General features: G+C 49.9%; 2 protein-coding genes across 2 annotated transcripts; both read left to right on the top strand.

The window, feature by feature from the left end:
• The first annotated feature begins 6,753 nt into the window (after positions 1-6,753).
• Krt13 (keratin 13) lies at positions 6,754-10,835 on the top strand. The gene is made up of 8 exons (XM_051158602.1): positions 6,754-7,264; positions 8,283-8,365; positions 8,549-8,705; positions 8,871-9,032; positions 9,160-9,285; positions 9,379-9,599; positions 10,343-10,368; positions 10,710-10,835. Exons 1-8 carry the CDS (start codon positions 6,806-6,808, stop codon positions 10,781-10,783), a joined length of 1,308 nt encoding a protein of 435 aa, XP_051014559.1. The 5' UTR covers positions 6,754-6,805; the 3' UTR covers positions 10,784-10,835.
• A 4,940-nt stretch (positions 10,836-15,775) lies between these two features.
• Positions 15,776-25,152, top strand: Krt36 (keratin 36). The gene is made up of 8 exons (XM_051158582.1): positions 15,776-15,904; positions 21,586-22,240; positions 22,876-22,958; positions 23,194-23,350; positions 23,825-23,986; positions 24,088-24,213; positions 24,386-24,606; positions 24,956-25,152. Exons 2-8 carry the CDS (start codon positions 21,782-21,784, stop codon positions 25,149-25,151), a joined length of 1,404 nt encoding a protein of 467 aa, XP_051014539.1. The 5' UTR covers positions 15,776-15,904; positions 21,586-21,781; the 3' UTR covers position 25,152.
• The last annotated feature ends 754 nt before the right edge of the window (positions 25,153-25,906 follow it).

The following is a 25,906-nucleotide window of genomic DNA, read 5'->3' as shown; positions in this document are numbered from 1 at the left end:
GCTTTTAGCCTCTGAGCCATCTCTCCAGCCCCTGCTGATGGCAATTTAAGGATGGTGCCACTGTGAGGCTCATGAGAAGCTTTGAAAATCCTTGCATTTATCCTTGTTCCATGCTATCCCAGGCCTCAGATTTCCTAAGTGTGAAAAGAGGGTATCAAGTGGGCAAGTTCTTACGACAATCCCTTGCCGACTAGGCACTCCCATGACCCCTGAGCTCAGGCCAGGCACAGGCACTGGAAAGGCTGACACTGCAAGTCATTAGCATCAGGACTCTCTAGTGGCCCGGTGCTAGAGATGCCGAAGCATAGAGAAACCAGCAGACACTGTTCTTGGTTAGATGGGGTAGAGCTGACACTCAGAAACTTGAGTCCCCACCACTAGGCGTGGTATATAAAGCCAGAGGTAAAATTAAAACTTGACTTCAGGGTATCCTAGGGCAAAGGGATTGCTTGTCGGAAACCCACATGCTCCATCTTAAAAAAAAAAAAAAAAAAAAAAAAAAAAAAGGGTTAAAAAAAAAAAAAAACAAACAAACCAAAACCCAAAAAAAACCAAACCAAACCAAACAACCAACCAACCAAAAAAACAAAAACACCCCAACCCAACCAACAAAAAAGAAAAAGAAAACCCTCTATCTTGCACTGTGGGTAGTAAGCCTACCATGAAGAAAGGCCAACAAACACAGTGTGGTTGCACTTACTTAGTTGGATTCCTAGGACTCAGGATGTGGAGAGAGGAGAAATTCAAGACCATCCTTGGCTATGTCATTTGTTTGAGGTCAGCTTGGGCTACATAACGTTTTTTGTTTTTTGTTGAGGCCAGCCTGAGCTATTCAAAAACTCTGTATCCAAAGTAAAGTAACAAGACAGTGGACAACAACCCTTTCCCATTGTGAGACTAAAATGACAAGAAATTCTGTGATGTCTACTGGAAATCTGATGCAAGGCAGCTCGGTTCTGACACAACCAGAGTGAGCAAAGACCTCACAGGGTAGGGCTCCTCAATCCCATAAGGCTGAACCCTGTTTCAGATAACAACTGTAAGCATTGAGTTCCCAGGCTACTCACAACTTCTGCTCTTCTTGGTTGCAAATTGTGGGTTTCCACTGTATCCTCCTCCAGTTTAAATGCTTAGCAATCTCACAGAATTCAAGAAAAATAATGAGCTTACTATTGCCAATTTACTGTGAAGAATACTTTAAAGACTTATAGTGGTTTACAGGCAGTAAAGGTACAGACCCTGGACCCAAGATTGTTTTATTGAAACTGGTTCTTAAGTATTCCAGATTGGTCTCAAGTATACTGTGTGGCCAAGGATAAGTTTGAACTTTGAATCCTTTTGTCTTCACCTCCCAAGTGCTGAAATTACAAGCATGCACCACTATGCCTGGCTTATGCAGGGCTGGGCATTAAGGCCCAGGCTTCATGCATGCTGGGCAAGCCCTTTACCAAATGAGCTACATCCTAGCCCACCACTGAGAGACTGAACTTGGGCTATGCATTTAACCTAGCTTTGCCTCAGTTTCCCCAGCTGAAGAAAAGAGTATGGCATAAATAGCAGAGTTCTTCTGAAATAAGATTCATATAGAATATTCAACCTGATATTTATATTATTAATTATATGTGTGTGTGTGCGTGTGTACACACATTTATGTGTATGTGAGAGAGTATTCATGTTTATGTGAATGGAAGTGCCATGCGGAGGCCGGAGGACAGTTTTGGATGCTGGTCTTCACTATCTACTTTGTTTAACACAGGGCCTTTTGTTTGCTGCTTCAGCTGTGGTCAGTCCAGCTGGCCCATGAGTTTCCAGGGAATCTTCTGTCTCCACTTCCCACTTCCCTGCAGGAAGGTTGAGATAACAGACACTTACATTATGCATCTCTTACGTGAGTTCTGGTGATTTAAAACCAGGTCCTTGGCCGAGCATTGTGGCACATACCTTTAATCCCAATACTCAGGGAGGCAGAGGCAGGAGTATTGCTGTCAAATTGAGGCCAGCCTGGTCTACAAAGTGAGTCCAGGATAGCCAAGGCTACAGAGAGAAAACCTGTCTGAAAAAAACAAAAAAAACAAAAAAAACAAAAAAACAAAACCCCAAGCCCCCAAATCAGGTCCTTAATCTTAGTCAGCAGTTTCTTTTTACCAGCCGTGTCTTCTTCCTCAAGCTCCTCAAAACAGTGTATAGTGTTTTTTATTATCCTTTGACATAAATGGGATCTTGGTAGAGGATGGCTGACCTCCTCCCAAGAGGTCTCAAGGCTTCCACCAGGGAGGGGACTCTACTGAGAAGAAAACCCCTCCAGACCATTGATCCAGGCCTAGGGGACAGCTACCCTTCCTCAGAGAGGCGTATTTGTCATGGCAATATTTGCAAGTCACTTCAGACCAGCTTCAGGTCCCTGCATATCCCTGAGGTTCACTTCCCTCTTCCCTTTTATCTCACTAACTTAGAACTTGTACATGACCTGCTCTGTGCAGTTGTTTCCCAACCAGCATTTCTGCGATCCTTCCCCCTCTGGAAATTTCACAGATCAGTTCAATTCTGACATCAGCTGGGAGTTAGTACAGACCAACCCCCAAAGGCTAGGGCTCGGGCCCACAAGACTGAACGAACCCCGTTTCAGATGACAATTATAGGCAGCACATCCCGAGGTTAACCGCGATGTTTGTCTCACTTGGTTACAGGTCATGGGTCCCCAAGACTCCCTTCTTTGGCTGAAATTACTTGGTAGAGTAGCTCACAAAACCCAAGAAAACAGTGCAATTGTTGCTTATGGCCCCAAACAAGCAGTGGGGTGAAAAGACACATAGGTGAGGTTTAGCGGGGGCCCCCAGCACAGGAATTATTGTCCTTGTCAAGCTTGTATTCCTCACCCTCCTGGCACATGGGCATGGTCTCATTCATCAGCTGTGAGCTGTCTGAACGGCATACTTTAGGCTTTGGGTAGAGATTTCATCACACAGGCATGATTAATGAACACAGCCTCAAGCTGCTTTCCTCTCTCTGGAGGAAGGAGGCTGGGTGACCAGCTCTCACCCATGAGTCCACTATGAATCATCCACCATGCTCCTGATACCAGGAAAAGCTGGGAGATCGGTGCCTGTCCATGACTAACACCAAAGACCACCTATGAGGACAAGAGATGTGCCCAGTGTCCCTATTGCTTGAAAATTAAGGATCTTAATTAGTATGTGCCAGGAACCTAAGACAACATGTTCGTGTTTTATTCTGAATCACAACATCTTAGAATGAACTACTCAGAGATCCATCACTAGGTTTGGGTAGAGCCAGAAACCAGGTTCAAAATTTGACCTCAAGGTGTGCTTGGACAAGCGGTTTGCTTCCTCGAAACTCACCTGGTTCGTTTGAAAAATCCTCTCATGCTGGGGACGTAGCTCAGTGGGTAGCGAGCTTGTTTTGCACGTATGAATCTCTGGTTTTGATTGCTAGCAGGGAATCTGGTATGGTGGAGCGTGCCTGTAATACTGGTTCGTGCTCAGGAGGTGGACGCAGCAGCGTCAGAAGTTCAAGGCTCTTGGCTACATATAGCCTGAGTTACATGAGACTGTCTCAAAAGTAAAGAGATAGGAAAACAAACAACAACTACCCTCTCCTAACATGAGGCTAAATAACGCTAGTGTTCAGCTTGGTTGTGAATGAATGACGTTTTCTCTCTCCTGCTCTTGAAACAAAACTGGATTTCATGTTATTTTGCCCAACAGCCAAGCAGAAAAAAAAAAAAAAAATCAGACAAAGCAGCACCATTTTCATGAGTGCTGGGGTAGGGACTGGGTCCCTAGATGAGTCTTGGCTCAGCTTCCCCCAGGAGGGGCTGCTCTGTGTTTTCTATCCCAAAGGCACTGGAAGTCACAGTACAGAGGAAGGCATTTTTGTAGCAAGACACCATGAGTCCCTTCTGGGAGAGAGAGAAGCTGTGCCCTGACCCTGTGAGGGGAAGCATGTCACGGCCATCTATGTTTGCCCTGCCAGAGCTTTGGAGGATCTGCGGCATTGTTACTTTTAGAGGCGTTGGCCCCAACCTGCTTGTCAGCCCTGGGAGGTTTGGGGCACCATCACCCCAGGCTTGGCAGGTTTCATTAATCACCTTTTTGTTAGTTTTGATCCTTCATGGAGAGAGCCAGAGCTCTTGCTTTGGGCTGAATCATGCCTTTTCAGTGAGAGAGCTGAGCCATCAGCTTGGCATGGGAGGGCTGGCCAGGGTCAGGGGTCAGCCCAAATCCTGGACACCGTGGTGCTTGAGTACCTCAGTCCACCTTGGGTCTTGCTCTGGCAGGACCACCTGCTTTCTGGATGAACATGAGCCCACTTCCCTACCTCTGAGCATAAGGGTGGCTGGGTCCAGATTCAGGGCTCTCTTTTCTAGTCTCGCTGAATTAGCACAGGGGCTTCTGAGGTAATTTCATACCTATGCCTCCTCTCCTCAGCCCCCTGCCTGCTATTACCCAGCTCTCATACTTCTGTGCTACAGAACCCTGCCCCAGGGAGGCCATTCACAATAAATGGTGGCCCTTTGGTGCTGGGGAGGCTGGTGGCCCTGACTGGGGTCTTCCTTCTCAGTCCTGAAAACTTCTTTTCTAGGCCAGGTTCCGAGAGGGCTCCCTCAAGACCTTTTCTTCAAGCTGGAACACCAAGGCCTCCTCTTGACTGTCTCTGTGTAGTCCCTGAGCTTTGTAGCCACATCCTGGGGGATGTTCAGAAGAGACCTAAGCCTTGCCCCTGAGACCCATCTTTCTAGGCATATCGCAGTCAAATGCTTACAGACTGAAGTGGCTAGCGTGAGAGACGGTCCTGCTCAGGAACCCTAGAGCCTCTGCAGATTTGGAAGGTGCCCCCAAGACAGTCAGAACAATGGGACATTTACCCTGTGTATTGGGCTGACCCACAGCTTCTGAACCTCAGGCCTAAAGACCTCGGGGTGTGGTATTTCATCACTGTAGAGATGTTCCTGAGCATGGCAAGATATTTAGCAACACTGCCCCCTCCCCCTGGCCCCCTTCCCTCCCTTCTGCACAGCAGCACCATCACCTAGAGGTCAAACAACTCTAGACATTGTTGAATGTCCTCTGGGGAGCCAAGGGACCCTTGGTGGAGACCCTATGGACTCATCTCTGGTGACAGAAGTTGGGAGAATGATTTGATTAGGGGCGCAGGCTACAGGTAGATACTCAGGAAAGGTACCTCGAGCTTATGGAATGCTGGAAAGTTCTGGATGGTGGTTGCACAGGAGCACGCATAGGTGACAATGCAGTTGGACACTAGGGTTTATAAACTTTATTGTATACAAAATTAGACCTAAATTGAGCCTTGGGGGGCAGGTGGAACTAGCCTTGGAGTTCAGTTCTGATTCTACCTCAGGACTCAGTTCTCTTGTGTGTAAAAAGGGGCTAACAGAGAAGCCACTTCGTGGGACCACGGCTGAGATCCATGAGACTGAGTGCAGCAGGGCTGGCGAGATGCTCAGCAGACCCGCGTTTCATTCCTGGGACACACATGGTAGAAGGAGGGAACTGACCCCCTGATAGTTGTCCCCTGACTTCCACGGCGCACTGTGGTACCTTGTCCCTCAGTGCACAAAATAAAGAAATGTAATTGGAAACTGAGTGTAAAGTACTTGGTCTCTAAGTGTATTACTCTTCCCATGTATCAGTTTTTTCAACTATGTTTGCTTTTTTAGGTTCCTTAGGGTTTCTTATTAGCGTTGTTTGTTTTATTTTATTTAGTTTAATTTTATTTATTTATTTTATTATTTATTTTTTAATTTTATTTAAATAATTTATTCAGATTACATCCTGATTGTTATCCCCTCACTTGTATCTTCCTGTTCTTTGTCTCTCTCGCTCTCTCTTTTTTTTTTTTTTTTAAAGAAATTTACTTATTTTTATTTCATGGGCACGAGTGTGTGACTGCATGTACTTTGTGCATTGTGAGTGTTTCTGGTGCCTACAGAGTCCAGAAGGAATGAGACCCCCTGGAACTGAAGTTACAGATAGTTGTGAGCTCTCACACGGGTTCTGGGAACAGAACTCAGGTCCTCGACAAGAGCAGCAAGCATTCCTAGCCACGGAGCCAACCCTGAAGACCCCCAGAATCATTTCTTGCTTAGGCTAAAGGTGTTAAAAAAAAAAAAGGTGGTTGATTCTTTGAGAGCAGCAAAGTTTGTCATCAGAGCTGTTGGGAGCACTGGCATAGGTGAAGTTCGAGAGAGTTTCCAGAACATTCCAGCCATACATTTCAGAGGCAGAAAAGAAGGGTCGTGAGGGCTATGGCGATTTCACCCAGCACGAGGCCGCTTTGCAGCCTGAGCCCCCTTCCCCCCTTCCAGGTTCTCTGGAGGCTACTTTGCAGCCTGACCCCCCCATCCCCACTCCAGGCTCTCTGGCAGACCCTTGCAGTTCAGTCTCCATTTCTGATACTGGGTAGGGCCGGGATGGAACTTCTCAACTAGAAAGGTGAAGTAGAATTCGGCTTTCAAAAGGGTAGTCTCAAGCAGAACACTGTTCCCGCTGAATCATCCCTTTTGTTAAGGATTAAAAAAAGAAAGAAGCCACCCCCAAAAGACACAACCCACCCTGGAGAGCAGAGGTAACTGGGCCTGTGGGAACCGAGGTGCAGCTGGCATCAGGTCAGAGGGTGGGGAAGGGAGGAGAGAGGATGTCCCAACCCCGTGGAGGGTGCATAAAAGGCCTGCAGAGCAGGGAAGAGCCACAGTCCTCTCTTGGCCTTGGTCAAGTTCAGCTGTTCAGCTTCTGTCTGCTCGCTCTCTCTCTCTCGTGCTCCCGCCATGAGCTGTCGCTTTCAGAGCTCCTCCGCAAGCTATGGAGGTGGTTTCGGGGCTGGTTCTTGCCAGCTTGGAGGAGGCCGTAATATTTCAACCTGCTCTTCCCGGTTTGTTACCGGAGGGTCAGCTGGAGGCTACGGAGGTGGCATGAGCTGTGGCTTTGGTGGAGGGGCTGGTAGTGGTTTTGGGGGTGGCTTTGGAGGTAGCTATGGCGGGAGTTTTGGCTATGGCTTTGGTGACTTTGGAAGCGGCGATGGTGGTCTCCTCTCGGGCAATGAGAAGATCACCATGCAGAACCTCAATGACCGCCTGGCCTCCTACCTGGAGAAGGTGCGCGCTCTGGAGGCAGCCAATGCCGAGCTGGAGGTGAAGATCCGGGACTGGCATCTGAAGCAGAGCCCAGCTAGTCCAGAGAGGGACTACAGTGCTTACTACAAGACCATAGAAGAACTCCGGATCAAGGTGAGGCCTCTGACGCCAAGAAGGTTTCCTCGGTACAGGGCAGAGCCTCAAAGTCTAGGCCATTCGGTGCCACAGAGGAGCAGGTGTGGATGGGATTCACAGTCTTCTGGCAGGGGGAGAATTCCAACTTTGCACACAGTCTTCTTGCAGGGGAGAATTCCAACTTTGCACTAGCAAGAGTTTCTACTGCTGAAATGTTCTTATGCCGTGACCCAAACACGTTCTCTCCCATACTTCATTTTATTGGTGTCATTACTCCTGCCAATCTTTTTTTTTTTTTAATGGCTTCCTGAACTGTTACTTGTGACTCAGTTGCTATAACCTATGACTGAGGTATTTGGAAAAAAAAAAAAAAAAAAAAAAAAAAAGAAAAGAGCACAGTGAATGGTTTAAACCAATGGGGAAAAGACATCTTCATTTACTGTTTATTTTGGAAGAACCCCATGTAAACTTACTCTCAGTGGGTTGATGACTCAGTTGGCTGTCAAGAGGCAGAGGCTTACGCTGGTACAGAACCTGGAAGCCCTCAGAGAGGCCTGTCGGTCCCACTGTGACACCAACTTGTCAGAGCAGAAATCTACTTGCTTGGGGCGAGCCGCAGTTATGCAGGACAGGCTTTAAGTGCTTAAGACTGTAAATGTTTGGACAAGAGATTCAAGTGCATGGGTTTCCTCTGTGTCCATCTGTGGGAGGCCAGCTCTAGGGACATGGCCAGGACATATATGGAATCACACTGAGCCTCTTCTGACCTTAAGGGGAAGGCTCTTGAGACAGTGGCCTAGAGAGGTGACAGCCCTGAGATGTGACTACTGGAAGATGTCCCGAGTGGGTGTTTCCTCTGGAATGTCCATCACTGGCCTCTCCCACCCTGGCCTCGTGGGGAATGCTCAAGAGAAGAAAGAGGGAGCTGGCCTTGCCTCCTGCTCCACTGAGTGCTTTGTCTCCACTCAAGCACAGTTAAGAAGTTGGGCTTTGCTTTCTAAGCACAGCTCCGGAGCACCCCTTCTGTGTTTTGTAGATCCTAGAAGCCACCACTGACAACAACCGGGTCATCCTGGAGGTTGACAATGCCAGGCTGGCTGCAGATGACTTCAGGCTCAAGTGAGTTTCTTTTCCTCATGTCTTTCCCAGAAGACCCTTACTCAAGCCTCTAAAGTTTAAAGGAGTGCCTTTTTGAAAGGGGGATGGGGCAAGGGCCTTGGGAGTCATCGAGGGGTTCAGTGCACAGGGCAGCCTATGTCGAATGTTACTTGTGTTTTGTTTTCGTCTTTAAAAATATTCCAGGTATGAGAATGAGCTGGCCCTGCGCCAGAGCGTGGAGGCTGACATCAACGGGCTGCGCAGGGTGCTGGACGAGCTGACCCTGTCTAAGACTGACCTGGAGATGCAGATTGAGAGCCTGAATGAGGAATTAGTCTACCTGAAGAAGAACCACGAGGAGGTGAGAGGGGAAGACAGGCCTCCCATGGACTGAGGAAGGGGAGCCCCTCTGCTGCAGGCTGCCGTTGCCATCCACTGAGCATGAAGAGTCTTCTAGAACATTCTGTCTCTCAGAGATAAGGAGAAAGGGGGGGAGCCTCTCACACCTTCCTGTCCTACTCCACAGGAGATGAAGGAGTTCAGGAACCAGGTAGTCGGCCAGGTCAATGTGGAGATGGACGCCACCCCCGGCATTGATCTGACCCGTATGCTGGCTGAGATGAGGGAGCAGTATGAAACCCTGGCAGAGAAGAATCGGAGGGATGCCGAGGCATGGTTCCAGGCCAAGGTATTGGTGCTCCTAGTCCTCCTAGCCAGGTGGTACTGGGGGGGGGGGGGGGGGGTGTGGCCTTTGGTCAGGGGGCGGGGCTTCTTGCTAAGCCCCGCCCACTCCTTTCTTTCTGCTTGACTTTCAGAGTGCAGAGCTAAACAAGGAAGTATCCTCCAATGCTGCAATGATTCAGACCAGCAAGACAGAGATCACAGAACTCAGGCGCACACTCCAGAGCCTGGAGATTGAGCTGCAGTCCCAGCTGAGCATGGTACCCTCTGCTGCCCTCCCCCTGTGATCCCTCACCCCTTGGCCTCCCTCTGAACTGTCTTCCTCCATAACTTCTTCCTTGTCGTCCCATCAGAAAGCCAGCCTGGAAAGCACCTTGGCAGAGACAGAGTGCCGCTACGCCCTGCAGCTGCAGCAGATCCAGGGGCTCATCAGCAGCATCGAGGCCCAGCTGAGCGAGCTCCGCAGTGAGATGGAGTGCCAGAACCAGGAGTACAAGATGCTGCTGGACATCAAGACCCGGCTGGAGCAGGAGATCGCCACCTACCGCAGCCTGCTCGAGGGCCAGGATGCTAAGTAGGTTCCTGGCACCTGGTGTCTTACGAAAGTGGCCACAGGAGAAGTGTCTGGAAGAGCAGGCAGGGTCTTAGAGATGAGCCTCCTCTTGTCAGAGAGGGTCCAGCTTCTGTCTGAGCTTAAATAGTGTGGCCAAAAAGTTGGGGCCAGAGCCCCTTCCTAATCTCCCCAGTTAGACTAAGGAACTGCTCGAAAGCAGACTGGCAGGATTTGTACCTTTGTATTTTCCAATTCAGACCTCTGTTTGTGGGTAGACAGGGAAGGGATGTGCAAGGAACATGGAATCCAGAAGAGCTGTGAGTTAGGATGTGGTTCAGCCAAATAAAGCTGTTCAGATAATGGTTCGAGAGGGTCATATAGCTCACGACAGACTGCCTGCTTGGCTCTACCCCCAGCATCAAGGAGAGATGATGAGTTAATTACTTTCATGCTATTTGTAGAGACCAAACCATCCTTGTGGGCTTAGGGGAAAGGGGGCCAGGGAACCGCGTGAACCAGACACCCCAAATCTTGGGACCAATAGTATCTCCTTTTGAGGGTTTTCAAGACACACAAATTGGCAAGATAGGTAGATAACTCAGGATTCCAGGTGGATGGGGAAGAAGGTCCTGGGCTGGAGATAATGTTGGGAAAGAGTCTAAGTTAAGGCTCTGGAAGGCGACAGAGTCACTCCATCAGAGGACCAGGGACCACCTGTCCTCAGTTGCCCTCTGCTCATGGCTGTTTTCTCTCCTCCCTTCCAGAATGAGCGGCTTCAGCTCCTCTGGAGGTAAGGGGGCCACTCAGGGGGAGATGGCTTGAGCTGCTCTGGAGCTTGAGTGGAGGGAGGGTTGGGAGGGTGGGCAGTGCTGGCTGCTGAGTACAAGGATGGAGGGAATCAGGTGGGACCAGCTCCTCAGTTATTACCTTACTGATTGTGCATTCAAAACCCGGAAGTCTCTGCCCCTCAGAGCTATGGGGTTGCCTTGTTCTCCATCACTGGAGACGATAATGAAACCCCCACCCACATACCTCTCAACTGCTCAGGAGCTTGGGAGCCTTTCTGGGGTCTCGGCTCAGCCTGAGGTGGGGTTTCTCCAGCGTGAACACCTTGTCTTCTCTCTGTCACAGGAAACAGCACTGCTACCGCCAATGCCTCCCTCTCCCCCTCCGCTTCCGGCCGTCCCGATATCCGAAAGTATTAACTCAGCCTGGAGTCCCATCCCTGGCCTTCAGCAGCCTCAGGAGCGGGAGCTGGTGGTGCCTGGAGGATGTAAAGGCCAGTCCTGTTGTTCCCGGGACTGATGGCCCTGACATCCCCTGCGGGTGACCCCTCCTCCTTCTCTCCTGATCTGAGCCCTTCTCTTCCCTTTCCTGCTCTTCCTACTCCTTGGTTTCTCAATGTCTCTAACTATAAAGGGTAGACAATTCAATAAAGTTTCCTGATTTTCTGCAAATGTTTTTGCTTCTGGCCTGGTTTCTAAAGGGTGGCCTCCGCCAAGGCCTGATTTGGGTTATGGGTGAGGTGGGCACAGACGGACTGAGCAGAACTCAGACACTGATAGGGCCAAGGGACTTCTCATGTGAGAAGGACACATGGCACGTGGGCCACTGAGCACAGGGGTGTCGTGATGGCAAACACAGAGGGCACAATGTTATTCATATATTCATATCCATGAGACACGGGAAAATGGAACAGAAAGCAAGGCCAATGAGATGGTTCAGTATCCCTCTCCGTAGAATGGTCAGCAACGAAGGCTGAGGTCATCTGTAGACATGTGTGTCGAGGGGGGGTCGTGGAAGGTAGAGGGCAGGTGTAGAGCAGGCTTCCTAGGCCATTCAAGGGGGGAAGGATCTTGGGAAAATAGTGGCCCAGGACACATATCCCTGCCCTAACCTGCTGCCTTGCAGGCTGATGACTCCATTTTGGCCCGAGATAGCCTTCCTTTCTGTTTTCCTTGGCACACCCCGAGGTCTTACAACTCTAAACTTCCCTGTGGACCAGCCCATCCTTTCACTCAACACCTCAGCCTGTACTGGCCTCTGGCTGCCCTGTCTCTGATCTCCCTGCTCTCTCTTGCCTCCCTAGAGGCCTGGCTCAAAGTCATCGCCTCCTTTGGTTGTGCTTATCCTATTCAAAGTGACTGCACAAATGCTTTCTCTCCACTCTTTACTCTTCCTTGGCTCATCCTGGACATGTCTGTAATCTTAGGTTACTCACTTGTTTGATGACCCCTGCACCTGCCTCTCCAGCTTCACATTGACCTGCCCCATTGTGCAGAGCGCATCTCTTCCTTAGGTCTAAAGATCTACAGGGGCCATCCTCTCAAATTACTCTTTCTCTGTCCTGCTCCCGGGGACCTGGCAATCCAAGGTAGCATCATTTTGGTGCTCTCTTTCTTTCTCTGCCTCTGTCTGTCTCTATCTCTGACTCATTGTCTCTCTGCCTTTCTTTCTCTCTGTCTCTCTGTTTCTATTCTTTTCTTCCATGGTCCTTCCCATGGGCAGTGTTTTTGTTCCTATATCTCCCCGACTCTAAGTCTCAGGATAACTCCCTGCCTCTGTTTGATCTTGTTCTTCATGCTGAGGTGATGAATCGAAGTGTAAAGTCCTTCTATATGTTAGGGAGGCCTCTAGAGAGTTCTATGGCCACCAAGGAAAGGCCAGGATCCTTCGTAGGCCCACAGATCAGATGATCTGACCTCTTCCTGTTTCTTTCCAGCCATGGCTCCTATATGAGCCTCCTTGGTGGACCCCAAGGTCCTGCTATCTCAAGATGCTCTTGGCAAAGTAGACATGTGTTTAAACATCTGGAGAGCTCTTGTTCTACAGGAGACCTCAGTCTGACCCTCCCCTGCTGTCTCTCCAGAGTACATCTTTGTTTTATTGGCAACCATGGGCTTTCCTTAAAATGCAAATTGAGAGGGATGACCCTTCTCTGTGACAGATGTGACATGACCCTGGGTGCTTCCAGGATTGTACCTACCTACACTCACTTTGACAGTATGGTCCTAGGGGTAGGTAGGGCTGTGTCTTTTCATCTTGGGGAGGGTTTAGCTAGTACTTGTTAACAGAAGAGAGGAATGAATGAACTGGGGACCTACCTCTGGGGTGACATTTGGGTTTGGTCACCGAATTTTTGGCCAGAGGGTTGGAGGGTCTCTGGTACCCTTGCCACCTGTCCCTGTTCTCTGGCCTTTCCTTTCCCTTCCTGATGCTCCTCTGAGTTCCCCACCCCACCCTGGTGTAACTTACACTCTTCCCCCTCGCAGACCATATGCAGGGGGCTTAGGCACACAGCGGTCACTCAGGCATGCCTGGGCTAGCTGAAGCAGACAGTATCTATTCTTTCACTCATTTCAGAGCCTTTTCTGTTCTCCACTGCAGATGCAGGTGGGGGATCAGGTCAAGCCTAAGTCCAGAACTCTGCCAGGAGCTAAAGCAGCACAGAAAAGGAGGCCACACTTTTGCTTCCTGAGACCTTTTGGTTTTTGGTTAACTTGTTGAGGCTGTAAGTACCCCTTGAGTTTTATTGCATTCTTGGCACTGGGTTAATTCTGGAGGGAGGGAGGGAAGGAGGAAGAGAGCGAGGGAGGGAGGGAGAGAGAGAGAGAGAGAGAGAGAGAGAGAGAGAGAGAGAGAGAAGGGAGAGAAGACATCTTGTCTTTAAAGGCGTCCTCAGAAAAAGAGGAGTAACTCCAAGCACTTCCTGTCCCACTAATTGCTACATCCCCTGTGCGTTATTAAAGTTGAGGACTCAGAGGGAGGTGACACACTGTAAGTAAGAGCTCACCAAAAAATACCTGTGGTCATGACCTTTTTGGTTCTGTGACTTCCTTTGAGCTAGAAACAGTTTCAGGGCCATCCACATCCTCATTCCTAGTGTGTATGGTACAGGGCCTGAAAGAATGTACTAGATGGAGGATGGAAGGACGATGGAAGATGGAGGAGGTAGCACGCATACTACTCCAAGAACAAGAAGAAATGGGCCCCTCCCCCAGTCAAGGATAGGAGTTCTCAAAGCTGAGCTTCCCTGGAGGGTTCTGACCCCTGAGGCCAAAGCTTCAACTCTGAGGGGAGTCATCCATGTGGAGCAATGACAGCAACTGGATCCCTAAGTCTAGAGGTGACGCTATCTGGCCTGGGAGCCTTTTACCCAGATCCCATGAAGGACTGTGGGAAGCCCCATCAGGGACATTGGGTGGGGCAAGTCAGGGGCAGTGTTTCTGTCAGATTACCCTTTTTGACCCAGCTCTCTGGTCTGGGAGGGTGGAAGGGTGGGGTAGGGAGCCTGTCTTTCTGCCTAGGATTCCATCTATCACTTTAGTCACCCATGTCAGGTGACACTTGAGAGAGAGAAAAAAAATCCTGCTGGGTCAACACTGCCCCACCCTAGGGGGTTGTTCTAGGTGCTCAGGTCAGCTTAGGCTCAGTGGCTGCTTCCCAGAGCTGCAGTAGTGAGCAAACAGCCCTGACCCAGTGGCACCTCACATCTATGTCAGACAGTGTGTGTGTATGTGTGTGTGTGTGTGTGAAGGCAGGAGACCCTAGGATACAGGGTTTCAACTAGACTGAAAAGGCCAACACCCTGCACATTGCCTACTTTCCCCAGAAGTTCAGCTTTATGTCACTTCCTCTTTGATCAACCACTGTCATGTCCCCTTTACACACAGGAAGATCAATTCAGACCTTCTAAGTGACCCATCTAATTCAAAGGATGGGGCCCACAGCTCCAAAATGCTTCCTGAGATGCTGGTTGGTATTTTGTCCAGGGTTGTGTGTTCACTTGCAGTAATGTGGGGGAGGGACAAAACTCTCCAGACCCCAGTGCTCTTACCTAACAAAAGAGTCACCCATATTCTTGTGGTGTCCAGAGCCTCAGAGCTAGGTCGTGTTCCCAGCTGAGCTTGGATGGATTGGTGGCAAAGTCCAACACATGGCAGGTGATGTACCATGGTGGTTTATTGCTACAATTCTTATGCTTCTGGTTTCTTACCTTGAGCAAAAGATACCTCCCCATCCTCAAGGCTCCACCCTTAGTTAATGGACCAGTATGTGTCTGCCCATCCTATGGGGTTGTCTGTCCTGCCTTAGCCCTGCAGAGGGCAGACTCATGCCAGAAAGCAGACTAGGGTCCTTGGTCATCTGTTGGGTCCTAAGGTAGTAGAGGGGCAGGACCTTAGATCATCTGGTCCTAACAGGAGGCTCTGTCCGTCCCCAACATTAGGTGTGGCAGCCAGGCACTTGAAGAGCAAGGTGAGGCTGAGGGCGGAGTTCTGTGGTTGAGACCACCTGGGTACCTGGTTCATCTATTTTAGGTGGCAGCTTTGACCACCCAGACAAGGGTATTAGACTTCCCTCGCCTTCCTGGAAGGGGGATCCCACTGTTCCACCATAGGGAAGCCTGCAGTAAGGTTGAGAAGAGATGTCATTGCAATGTAGTCAATACAGGCTCATGATGTATTGTCCCAGACCCCCCTGCTCCCCCGTCATGTTCCTACCGGAATCCCTTTTCTCTTCCTGCTTTTTGGGTTCGTGTCTCAGGGAGCCTGTGTCCTTTTGGATGGTACACTTGGAACTGATGGTGGCTGGGGTAGAGCAGGGTATGTGGGCTTATGTTCCTTTGAGCAGCTCTTTAGGGACTCTGGGAGAGCTGGGAGCACCATGTCCCCTCATGGAGTTTGGGAGCTGACAAGGTGGATGGTTGCTGAGGCTAATCCAGGCATCTACTGGGGATGGGCTTTTGGGAAAGCTAGCAGTGCCTGGCACGGAATGTGTGGCCAACTTTCATGATCAGTTGTAATAGCCACGCGGCTGCTTTCATCTGAGCTTCTCAGAGACGCTTGAAAGTAAAGCCTGCAGCGTGCAGGGCAGTTAACGATAGCCTGGAGCCTCAACCCAGCCGCAGATATGCTCTTGTTAGCAGGAGGGGTGCTGTTATGTGGCCTGCACAGCATCTGTAAATGCTGACTGCTGAGCCAATCAAATGGGGATGTTGGGGGGTGAGGGGTGGGTTTGCTTTGTGGTTCAGTTAAGTGATACTTGAATGGAGGGGACGCGGACATTGAGGTCTCTGTGACAGGACACTTCCCACAAACCACAGGTTCTTTAAACACATTGGGGGAAGAAAAGCGATGCTGTGGAATTCTCAGACCATAAAAGCTGGGTGAGGGGAGTAAGGGCTCAGTGCCTCTGAGCAAAAGGCCATGTTCTTCAGATGGGAGCTGCTGGCCAGCATGGTTGTTCAGGAAGAGCTGGTCCTCAGGGAAAGGGGCTTTGGGCCCTGAAGCATAAAGGCAGAGCATGGCCACAAGAGGCCTGGAGAGGTATGGCTTTCTGTTGGGCTCGGGGGTTTCCTAGGCTCGCGCTATGGCAAGACACATGGCTCATTCTGAGCTGAAATTACTCCTGGGGGAAAGACTTTTTTATTTTCTTATTTTGGGCAAGAGCATTCTAGAGCATTCTGGGCTCGGCAAAGAGGAAATTTTAAGTTAGGGTAAAATAGACCAGGTAGTAATTTTAAGACCATTTCAGGGTCTTGCAGAATTGTGCCCCTAGGATTTTGAGAGAAGCCACTGTCATTCTTCATCAGCTCCCTTGAAGTCCCTACTTGTCCCCCCTCCCCTGTGGAAGGGCAGATAGGGAGCAGGACCTTCCCCTCCCAATGAAGGACAGCCAAGGGGCAGGTGAAGGACCGTCTTGGTCACCTAGTTTGTGTTTGGACTATCCTGAGTCCAGTAAGGTCTGGTGACAGTGGAGGTTGGCAGAAGTTTGGGCACCTGAGAGATTGGAAATGGAGCAGAGAGAGAGACTTGAGAAACTTGCTCAGGCTGAGTCACCTAGTGGAAGGACCGTGGTGTCAGGGTAGAATGCTCCTGACACGGTCAAGCTCAGAGGGACAACAACGTAGCTGAGTATTGCTCATGGAGTGTGGGCAGGCATACATGGCAGCTGCTGGACCAGGGCACCGAGGGAATCAAATATCATGGCTTTCCAAGGAAAGGCTGACTGATCTTTCCCCAGCATGGAGGAGGGAAGGGACAGTAACATCTTCCTTGGTAAAGGCGCTTAAATAGCGCTTTGTCTCTCCTGAAGACTTCCATGCAGACCCCAGGGTGCTCAGCTGGATGGGCTCTGTAGCTAGACAGTAACAGTTTAGTAGAACCATGTCCCAAACACTGAGCTCTTGCTTACCGAATCTGGCAGCCCTGTCCTTCCTAGATCTATTAAGGGCCTTGAGTTTTTCACCATCAAAACCCACCGGGACATTTCTTGGAGCCCTTTGAAAAGGCAAATGAGTGGTTAGAAATGTCTCCACCACGCTTTCTTCAACTTTGCACCCCAGCTCCTGCATGTTAGTACTAGAATCTGACATCAGCTGGCAGCACACTTGGCAGGAGCTGTGGAAATGGTTATTTAAAGCAGAGTTTATAGTAACCAGGCTTCTCGGAGGTGGGGGAGGAGGGGCTAGAGGTCCCAGGCGCTTCACGCTTGAGCACATTTCTTGTTACAAGGAAAGAACAGTTGTGTGTGGGAGATGAGGGTTAGTTGTAGGTGGGGTTCTGGGTGGGGTCTGAAGAAATTAGGAGAAGGAACCATCTTTCAGGTGTCTTCTATGGTAGAGATTCATCTAGGGCCTGTGTGTGTGTAAACCTCAAGGTAAAAAAACAGGTGATAGGAGAAAACAAGAAAAATAAAGCCTGAGCCAGCAGGCTACTCAAAGGGGACAACCACTGGCCATCTTGAGTGATCTTATTCTCATTCATGTCTGTTGGTAGGTGGCTGTCTCATTGGCTACTGTCTGCCTTGATTTTTCTGCTACCTTTGGGGTTCTATGGTGGTGTGGTGGCCTACATAGTTTGACCAAAGAAGCCTGGAGAAGCAGGAAACATCTTCCGCTTGGACGCATCATAGCAAGCCATCCTTCTGTTTTCTCGGGATGGGAGTGACTGCTCAGAATCAGCTAGGACAACCAGGCTTGTAGCCTTGCACCTGTGTCTAGGCAGAACCTCAGCTTTCATACGCGAGCTTGTTTGAAGGTAGAGACTTCTCTTCAGCAAAGACATCTAGCTGGCTTTTGGTCTGGAGGTTGATAGCGTTCCAAGATCGGCCTGAGAAAAAGCATCTTTTCTGTTCTCTCAGCAGCAATTTTCCTCTTCTCCCTGTCACCCCCCCCCCAACTGAGGTGGGTGGAAGGCAGGTCAGTTCGGGCCCTTCCCCTCTTCAGATGGGTGAGCTGAGGCACACAGTGCACGGGGCTCACTCAGAGAATTGGGGCAGAGCTAGGCCAGGAGTCTCCATTGCCTGCTCCTTAGGATAGCACATGTTTGATGGAGGTTAGAAAAACTGTGTAGCGAGTTTGCTAAGACCTGCTATCTTGCTAGTTTGCATGACAAACACTGTGTGGAGAATGAGGCAAATTGGATTTATATGTTTTTGCCCTGGGCAGGCAGGGCACAGAGACAGCAGGCTCTGCCATGGTTTTCCTAGAAGGTGAAATGGGGGGCAGGGGGGCTTAGAGGAAGTCTGATCAGAACCCCAGTCTCTGTCCTGATAGTTCAGCAGTTGTCAGATTGGGAAGATATCAACATTCTTCCCTTCCCAGGGCACATAGGTAATGTCTCTAGGCAATTTTGGCAACCATAACTAGGCCAAGACGTAATGCAAGTTCTGTGAAGGCAGAAACTTCATCTTTTTCGTTGTCTCTCTGCAACACCTAGAACAAGCCTGGCACAATGTAGGTTCTCAGTGAATAGTCATTGAGTGACTGACTGAGCGAGCAGGCCCAGTCAGCCTGAGAAGGCCTCTTGCGGCCTGCCACCTGGGCCCCTGTGTAAAGGGGACAAGGAGTTAGGGTGAGTGGCCTCCTACCTAGAAACCCAGGGCAAGTGGTATGACAGGAGGGCGAGACAGACAGGGAGTCAGAGAAGAGAGTGGCATCGGGTGGTGGAGATGAGGGATATCAGAGAAACTTTCCAGTGTGCAGGGTAGCCCCGAACAACTCAGAATTGCTCAACCCAGTGTCTACATCACGGAGTCAAGAAGCCCTAGGACAGGGTAGCCTTAGATCTTTCAGGAGAGCTGGGAGATGGGGAGCCATGAGGAAGTCGTGGTGGGACAGCTAGAGCTGTAGGGGGCAGGGGCTGATGAACCCTGGCTCTCTCTACCAGGAAGAGCTGCACAGAGCTGCTGCCGGGCACCTGTGGAGGTGTCTACCCCGTTCTAGGTGTGTCCACCGCAGCTGATCACCCTCCTTGAGTAATCCCAGAGAGAAGCTTATAAAGCATTTTAAGAGGCTGAGAACCACAACTTCAGAAGCACATAAATGCCTCCATAAACGCCAGCTTTGCGAAATGGCTCTATGGGGAAAGAGCAAGCAGGGTCGTCTCCTGTTGTTGGGAAAGTCCAGGCTTTGAGGTGGAAGAACCGAGTTTATTTTTGGTCCACAATTGTCAAGGTCTCTTCTCTTGATTTGTCTAGGCATCTGGTAGCATTTGGTTTTGTTCTTTTTATTCCTTCTCTACCATTGGCCGTCTCTACGATGTGTTTAGGGACCGGGAAGGTCTAAATGGTTTAGGGTCAGGGAAGATGAAGACCACAGGGGAAGTAGGCTTCCGGTCCTGCCCAAGGCTCCAAACAAGTGAATTCATGAAGATCATCAGCTCATGAACTGTCTGAAGGATTGGTTATGGGGTATCTCCTGCCTACCACTGTCCCTTTACTGAGAATATGGGGCACAGAGACCTCAGCAACTCCAGCAGAGTGTTTATACCCATGAGCCTTTGCTGTCCTTACCATAAATCAATATCAAAGACTGTCTTTTTGACGAGCCAGCACTTCTAAAGTACACAGGGGCTTTCAAAGCACATTTGCAGCTGTCTTTGGATCTGTGTGAAGTAGGCAGAACAGCACAATGATTTCTACTGTTCCCACCAGGCCACCAAGGATCCCAGAGAGGTGACCTTTGAATGTTGGTCTCTTGTTCCTAAATTCTAGGTACCCTAAATTGGTATCTAAGAGATCTGTTTTTAGATTTAGGTATTGCCTCTCCCCTCCCCAATTAGCATGAGTGAATGTTTAATCTACAGACTGCAGTTGGTTGAGGGTTTCTGGTCGTGATCAGCTGTGCTCCGTGATTGTTGTGAATCAAAATGGAAGAGTTATATTCCCGAAGACCACAGTTATACCACCACACCTAGTTCTCTGTAGTGAGACTTTTAAAATTTTGGTTTCTTTAAAAAAAAAAAAAAAAAAAAAACCAACACAGAAATATTATAGGACTCTGTTTTCAGTTTAATCCCAGGTGTTGGGATATGGGGCTGCTTCACAGCAGGTGACTAGGATTTGCCTAGCAGAGGCGTGATTTTGACAGTAAGCAGCAGATAGTTTCTGCCATTGTGTGATGTTTGCAATTCCGGGGGACTTTTCAGAGGGTGTATATATGCGAGAGCCCTGATAGGTGGCTGGCTGGTTGGTGGTTGCATGCTGTCTGTTGCAGCTTGTTAAGCTGTCATCCACAAAGAAGAAACAATAAGAAATTAGAAGTCCTGAGTATGAAGATCAAACTTGCCCCAAAGAACTCCACACCCCTAATCAACAGGAAGTAGCCTAACCATAATCTTGCCCACCTTGCCTCTCTGTCCTTTTCTCTCTCCTATCTAGTGCTGTGGGGTTGAAAGGGTGGAAGAAGAGGGGCAGAGAAGGGTGGAAGAATGAAGAACCCACAAAGTAGTGAAAATCAGGTTACAGTTCTTTTATAATTTTATTAATTTAAAATCTAAAAGTTACATATCCTTATTTTGTGTGCATGTGTGTACACAGGTGCATGCAAACCTGGCACACATGTGAAGATCAAAGGGAAATTTGCTGTAGTTGCCTCTTTCCTTCTACCATGAACTTTCCTTCTACTTAGGTCATCAGGCTTGACTGCAAGAGCCTTTACTCACTAAGCCGTTTCCCCGGCCTAGCACATTTTCTCTCTTTTAAAAATTTTACTTTGAAAATGATGATGATGATGTGTGCATGTGAGCACAGGCGCCTATGTCACAGGGGTGTGTGTGTGTGTGTGTGCAGTTCAGAGCGCATCCTTTAGAAATCAGAAATCCCTGAATCCCTTCTACTTTGGATCCAGGGACTGAACTCAGGTTGTTAGGCAAGTGAGCTACCTGTTGGCCCTTATTTTATTTTTAAAATTAGCTTACAAGGTATCAGGTTCCTTACGGAAGGTGTCTGTAGAGATAGATATGTATTAGTTTGGTTTGACCTTGCTCCCCCAGTCCGTTCTTCCTCCATTTCCCTGATTCCTATCCTCTCTTAACCCTTGTACCTCTGCTTTCCCCTTTCTATACTCAAATCACATGTTCTGTTGCCTTCTTCACCCGTGCCCCTTAAAATTTCTCTTATGGGTTCCTTTCTAGTTGTCTGATCTCTTCACACACTCCTACATAAATACACAGGTGTAAACATTGGAAGCTAGGGGAGGGGAATCGGGTGAAAGCAGGAGGGAGGAAGGAACAGGAGGATGCAAGTGATGGGATAACACTTGAGTTGTAATCTGAATAAATTAATGAAGTTAAAATAAAAAAATTGGAAGTTAGAATCCACCAATGATAGAGAACATGTGGGGTTTGTCAGTTCCCTCACTCAACACAATACTTTACAGTTTCATCTATTTTTTCCTGTGAGTTTTATATCTTTATTTTTCTTGATGGCTGAGTAATATTTCATCCTGTATCCTTGACTCTCCTCTCGTGGCTCTGGTGGCCCAAGCATAGATGAACAGCTGTGGGAGTATGGGTGACAGATGGACAGAATGGATTCCTTAGGGGAAGGAAGGTAGGGAGGACAGAAACTGAATGTCATATGCAAGGCCACGCCCAGTTTATGAGATCTGGGGCAAAGACTCTTTGAAGTGGCAATAAAACTTAGTCTTCTAGGAAATGACGATGGCTGAGAGTCCTGACTTAGCAAACCCAGGTGGACAATTTTTTTTTCCCTCTTTTACAAGGAAAGGAATTCTGATGGATAGCAAAAACAACATTCTACTGAGATAGGCTTTCTGGGATCAGAAAAGGGCTTTCCCAAGAGCTAAAGACCGGGAACACGCCAACACCCCATGGAGAGTGTATATAAGCACTCCAGGGAGTCCTGGAGAGCCCACAACCCGAGATCCCGCCTAAGCTGCAACCTTCCTCGTTAGCGTCATGGCCACCCAGATCTGCACCCCGACCTTCTCCACTGGGTCTGCCAAGGGCCTCTGTGGCACCCCGGGAAGCTTCTCTCGGATGTCCTCCTTCCACTCCATGGGCTCCTGCAGGGCCCCCAGTTTAGCTGGCACTGTAGGGTCCGTGCCTTCTTTCAGGTCAGGCTTCTCTGGCCTTGGGAGCTGTTTGCCAGGCTCCTACCTGCCCTCTGGGTGCCACCCCTCCGGCTTCGCTGGGAGCGGGGCCTGGTTCTGTGAGGGCGCCTTCAACGGCAACGAGAAGGCGACCATGCAGGTCCTGAATGACCGCCTGGCCAACTACCTGGAGAAGGTGAGGCAGCTGGAGCAAGAAAACGCACAGCTGGAGTGCCGCATCCGAGAGTGGTACGAGTGTCAGATTCCATACATCTGCCCGGATTACCAGTCCTACTTTAAGACCGCTGAGGACTTGCAGCAGAAGGTAACTGGGATCAGGCCCTTCCAGCTGGTCAGGCAACTGCTGGAAGCCTCCCATTTCAAGACTCAGCCACAGGGGACTGAAGCTTATGGGAAGTCCTTCTGGAAGGGGAGCTCTACTCTCTGGGACTTGGTTCCCTGGGGACCAAGGCATCTCTGTGGGTCTGTGTACCCCGTTACCAGCCATTCTTCTGTTTCCCTCATTGTCTTAGCTTAGGGAGTGAAGGATCATAACCTCCATCCCAACTTGGTGTAGAACAGTACCTGACACCTTTCTAGTAATTGGCTTGCTTATTCTTTATCCTGGAGATATATGGATTACTATACCCATCTAACAGATAAGGAGGTTGAATTTTGAGTGGCTCAGAAACTTTCCCAAGATCACACAACTTGAATGTGGGATGCAGAATCTATGCCTGCCTCACCCTGATATATTTTGTTGGGCCAGCCGGGAGGCTACAGAAGCCAGGAGCGATGGGCCAGTGATGTGGTGTCCCTCCTGGGGCCCGTTCTCCCTCCATGCCTTGATATTTGAAGATGCTGCCTGTTTTTAGAGGCACCTGTGAGCTTGGTTCCCTACTTCATACGTGTCACATTGCTGGGATTTCCTCAGTACAGGGAAAACCTCTTGTTTTTCAGATCCTGCTGACCAAGGCCGAGAATGCCAGGCTGGTATTACAGATCGACAATGCCAAGCTGGCTGCTGATGACTTCCGGACCAAGTGAGTAGGCCAAGCAGGGGAGGTTTGCTCGGTGTTAAACTCTGACCCCTGCCTTTGGGAGCTGGTGAGGTGGGAATGAAGCCAGATACAGTTGTAAATAGGAAGACATGGCAGAGGCCCTGAACCCCTCCTGGGACAAGAGGAAGGACCCCTGTGCTTCTGACTCCACATTAGCTATGGCAGCTTGGCACAGGGCTACCCTTGCTGCAGACTTGGCACGGCTCTGTGTCTGCAGGTATGAGACGGAGCTGTCCATGCGGCAGCTGGTGGAGGCAGACATCAATGGCCTGCGCCGGATCCTGGATGAGCTGACCCTGTGTAAGGCGGACCTGGAGATGCAGGTGGAGTCCCTGAAGGAGGAGCTGCTGTGTCTCAAGAAGAACCATGAGGAGGTGAGATTGCTGCCTCTTGCTCCCCAACATTCCCACCCAGCTGTGGAGTCCTTCCCTGCTCTTCCCTGCTCTTGGACTTACTGTACGGCAGGAAGCACTTTAACCTCTTGGTTCACCCTCACAGTGGTAATTCCATTGTAAGCTCCACTTTACAGCTGAGAAGATGGTCATAAAGATGTGAAACCATTTGCCTACAGTCGCCACGAGACTACACCCTCACCCATGGCACCACAATTCCATTTGGGTTATGGTGTCGGATAACAATTCTATTTGCTCGGTGCTGTGTCATTCCCCCAAATCCTCAGGAGGGGCTAGGTCTAGATAGACCAGTGTTTGGGGCTCCATGTTCAAAGAGGTCAGCTCTCCTGTCTCATGGCATCCAAAGGAGGATGGAGAGTTTGAACCCAGCTCACTGGAATCTACCAAGCCAGCAACCTCTCCACAGCCTCATGCTGTTTTTCTTTGTCACTGCAGGAAGTCAACGCACTCCGTTCCCAGCTCGGGGACCGACTGAACGTGGAGGTCGATGCTGCTCCCCCAGTGGACCTCAACAAGATATTGGACGAGATGCGGTGCCAGTATGAGACCCTGGTGGAGAATAACCGCAGAGATGTGGAGGCTTGGTTCAACACTCAGGTCCGGAGGGCCATTCAGGACTACAGGCTGCGGGGTGGGGCCACCGTGTAAAGGAGGGACTCTAGGTCTGACCCTGCTTTGCGTTCTCTCCTTCTCTGTAGACTGAGGAGTTGAACCAGCAGGTGGTGTCCAGCTCCGAGCAGCTGCAGTGCTGCCAGACGGAGATCATTGAGCTGAGGCGCACGGTCAACGCACTGGAGATTGAGCTGCAGGCCCAGCAGAGCATGGTGGGTGGTCTCTGCCCAACTGAGTGGCCACAGTTCATTGAAGGCCAGTGTGCTGGCCATCACGTTACCACAGGGTCTGACCACAACTCTGTGAAGATACTAGGACAATGGGTACTTAGTGGGTGGGGTGGGATTCCTTCCCCTCAATAGCTCTTCTTTCTCCCCACTCTAGCGAAATTCTCTGGAATCTACCCTGGCTGAGACAGAGGCCCGCTACAGCTCCCAGCTGGGTCAGATGCAGTGTCTGATCACCAATGTGGAGTCCCAGCTGGCTGAGATCCGCTGTGACCTAGAGCGACAGAACCATGAGTATCAGGTGTTACTGGATGTCAAGGCCCGGCTGGAGTCAGAGATCGCCACCTACCGCCGTTTGCTGGAGGGCGAGGACTGCAAGTGAGTGATCATGGGCTTTCCAGAGCTGGGCTGGGAGAAGGGACTGACAGGCTTTTAGAGCTGAGTGGTTGTCACAAGGATGAAGGTAACTGAGCTATAGCCATCGTAGATTCCTTTTGGTCCAGGGCTCTGGTAGTGCTAACCCAAGGTACGAGCCAGCCTTTGACCATCTTTTTTGGTGGAAGTTTCAAGTCTTCCCTCCCAAAGCCCCATCCTCCAATCCTTGGGGGCTCAGAGTCTTTGAGGTGCTCTGATGTCATTCATCGTCAATACCACTGTTCTGCATGGTCCCCCAAACAGGCCTAATGTTGTAACGCCAAGTGCATTACATATGGTTTTGTTTCTTCAGGCTTCCTGCCCACCCTTGTTCCACGGAATGCAAGCCTGCTGTCAGAGTTCCTTACATCCCCTCTACACCCTGTGCCCCGGCTGGACCCTGCACCCCAGCTCCCCAAGTCAGCACCCAGATTCGTACCATCACCGAGGAGATCAGAGATGGAAGAGTTGTCTCCTCCAGGGAGCACGTGGTGCCCCGTGCACTGTGACCACCCCCACCCCCCACCAGTGGGGCCTAGGCCACAGGAAGGAGGACACCTTGTGGCTCTTGGCAGCTAAATGATCTCATGCTTCCTTAGGGCCCTCCTTGCTTAGCAGGTTTTTCTACTAAAACTCACCTATTGTTTCTGGTCTTAACTGTGCTTTCCACGCCATGCAAAACCAGGTTCCCCTGGAAACCTCATACCCAATAAAGTGTTCTCTTGGCATAGCAAATCTGACCCTGGCTGGTTCTGTTGACTCTCACGTGGTTAGCATCCTGGGGTGTTTGGGCATGGGATGCAGTAAAGTTGCAGAGTGATAAAAGATATTTAGCATTGGAGATGCGTCAGGTTCTGGCCAACAGACACTGGCCCATACCCCCACCCGCCATCTCAATCTTGCTGGGTGCTGGCCATTGTTCCCACGATAGCCAGAGAGAAAAAGCAAAGGCTCCCCACTCCAGTGTTCTTCAGCAGTCCTGATAGGATCAGCAGTCGCCTTTTATTCCTTCCTACCAGCTCCATTCCTTAGCTCCTGTCTCTCCTTTCCAATATGGGTCAGTTCAATAGAGGTGAGTCCAAGGGCCAACCAGAAAGGACCAATCTCCGGTAACCCAGCGTGAGCCAGCTATACCATGGAGGAGAGCTGGAAGGTGAAGACAGGAGCATAGGAATAATAGGGGACCCTAGAGGGACAGATAGGGACACTTTTAGAGTCTGTATTATAAAGATACATTTGCGCTCCTTACTGTAGAATGAAGTCA

The sequence above is a fragment of the Acomys russatus genome, chromosome 16 (assembly GCF_903995435.1).
Source record: "Acomys russatus chromosome 16, mAcoRus1.1, whole genome shotgun sequence".
In the NCBI taxonomy this organism is placed as follows: Eukaryota; Metazoa; Chordata; class Mammalia; order Rodentia; family Muridae; genus Acomys; species Acomys russatus.
Note: the sequence above shows the minus strand (reverse complement) of the source record. Positions and strands in the feature narration are given on the sequence as shown.